The 2,077-nt window shown below is 48.2% G+C and overlaps 1 protein-coding gene across 1 annotated transcript in view; it reads left to right on the forward strand.

Moving 5' to 3' along the window:
• Nucleotides 1–1,268: 1,268 nt before the first annotated feature.
• mapk8ip2 (mitogen-activated protein kinase 8 interacting protein 2) overlaps nt 1,269–2,077 on the forward strand; it is a 31,322-nt gene continuing 30,513 nt past the window's right edge. Inside the window, exon 1 of the mRNA XM_030790924.1 lies at nt 1,269–1,333. Coding sequence (XP_030646784.1) covers nt 1,269–1,333 — 65 coding nt within the window. The remainder of the gene's footprint in view (nt 1,334–2,077) is intronic.

A 2,077-nucleotide genomic window follows, 5' to 3' on the forward strand; every position in this document is an offset into this window, starting at 1 on the left:
TCTGTTACTCTGAAAATCTGTGTGCTTTGTGTTTTTCTTGCTCTCCCTCTGTGGGTGTGTGTGTGTGTTTGAGAGAGAGAGAGAGAGAGAGAGAGAGTATAAAGGCACTTGGATAAAGTGTCCTAAGATAACCCTGCTTTCTGTCTCAGCCGATTTTGGAGAAACACCTCTGTTCTGACGGCACATTATGTTCCTTGACTTCCGTCAGCGATCATTTTGGCCACAGGGGGCGCTCTCTACTTAGGCTGAATGATTTCAGCACCACAGGCACTGAACAGCTCCACTGCGCCATCTCAGTCGGTTCATCCTTTTCGCAGCCTGTGTTATTACACAACCACATGTTATAGCGTAATATTATGTAATTTCTTTGTGTGATCATTCCCTGTAGTAGTGGTAAGGTATTGATTGTAAACATGCAGAATAACTTTATCTAAATTGTTTAAAATTCATTTGTTTTGTGCGCACGCTCCGATGTATATCCTATAAAGCTCGCTGGGCTCTGGAGACAAACAGCTTTAGGCGCCTCATACTGTGTGTGAACGAAAAAGACCGAAAATATTGACGTGTGGTAACTCATCCTCCTCGTGATCTTACTGGACTTGAGAGCTCTATCGCCAGAGGGCGGGAAAGGCCGTTTTATTCAACACGAGCTGCAGCGCCTCTCTCTGCCTCTGCCTCTCCCATCCTGTATCTGCCCACGCACACAGCATCACCGTGCTGCAAATCTTACGTAGAGCTCTCTCCATCTGAGGCACGGGGACCAGACCCTTCGCTTGGGCACGCAGACACGCAACGTCTACCCCTCCCTCGCGCTTACTCTCTCCACAGCCCCCTCCCTCCACCCAAGCACAGCTGGCCGTAGCGCGCTAAGTCATACGTTACGCGAGGCATCGCCTGGTGTCGGCAGCAGGTGTATTTTAGAAGTCGTAGTCGGGCGGAGAGGGAAGACAGGGAGTGTGTACTTTCACCCAGTAAACTGAAAGCTGTGCCTCTTTTTTTTAAAAATTCATTTTCCTCCGCCATTTTTCTTCGCGTCACTGGATATTCTGATCAGATTTGATGTTGCTGAGTGCGTGTGTGTGACTGGAGCGAGGTCGCAGCGGCCAGTGGCATCTGCAGTGTGACCAGAGCAGAAAGAGAGAGAGAGACAGTGAGAGAGAGAGAGAGAGACGCTTGCTCGTATTTGCCTGCAAAGCCCTCCGCCTGTGAATGGGCTGCACGTCGTCAGTATCTGCAGTCGCTTTTTAGAGTCATTTGTGGAGCAGAAGATGGCGGACAGGACAGAGATGTTTTCTCTCTCCACCTTCCACTCCCTCTCTCCTCCGGGATGCAGGTAAGACACACACGCACTGAACAGACTCGCACGCAGTATCCTCCCTCTCTCTTCTCAAAGGCGGCCGCTGACACAACGAACCTCGTCAAAGTAAGCCGTACACAACGGCCAGTTTCCATGTCAGTTGTCAGTACTGTTTTATTTTAAGAAAACAATAACATGTGTTGCACTGAACAAACACGTCTGTCTGCTTTTCATGCGATCTGCATAGCCAGGTTATGAGCTGATGTTGCGGTTGTTGTGTCACGCGCGGGCGTATGTTCTTGTATTTGTGTATTAAACGTCCTTGGATGGAGGGATGTAATTGTGAAATTGTGCGGAATGGCCGCGGGGAGGACGTGCAGGCGATTGATTTTTTCCCCTTTCTTCCTCTCTGGCCGTTGGCTGGCGCATTACCGTACGTCCTCATTTACCGTATACGGAGGCACACGCCCTGCCGAGCAAGACGAGCGAGGCGATGATGTAGGCTGTAAACACGACGGGATTTGGTGGTTTCTCCCCTTTTGGAAATCACCTTACCGAGACTGGGAGCGGTGAACATGGCCGATAAATTCTTCCATTTTAGTCTTTGATTGACAGTGTTGCGTTACAACAGCTACAAGTCTCTTCTACAGTGTTCGTTAACATAAAGGTTATTGATTATCATTACAGATATACATGGTACAGACACAAACATATATTTGAAATTTACTTTAAAATGGAGGTTGTTTTGTTCTCATTCGTGATGTAAGCATAGTTTTTACC

The sequence above is a fragment of the Chanos chanos genome, chromosome 13 (assembly GCF_902362185.1).
Source record: "Chanos chanos chromosome 13, fChaCha1.1, whole genome shotgun sequence".
Taxonomy (NCBI): domain Eukaryota; kingdom Metazoa; phylum Chordata; class Actinopteri; order Gonorynchiformes; family Chanidae; genus Chanos; species Chanos chanos.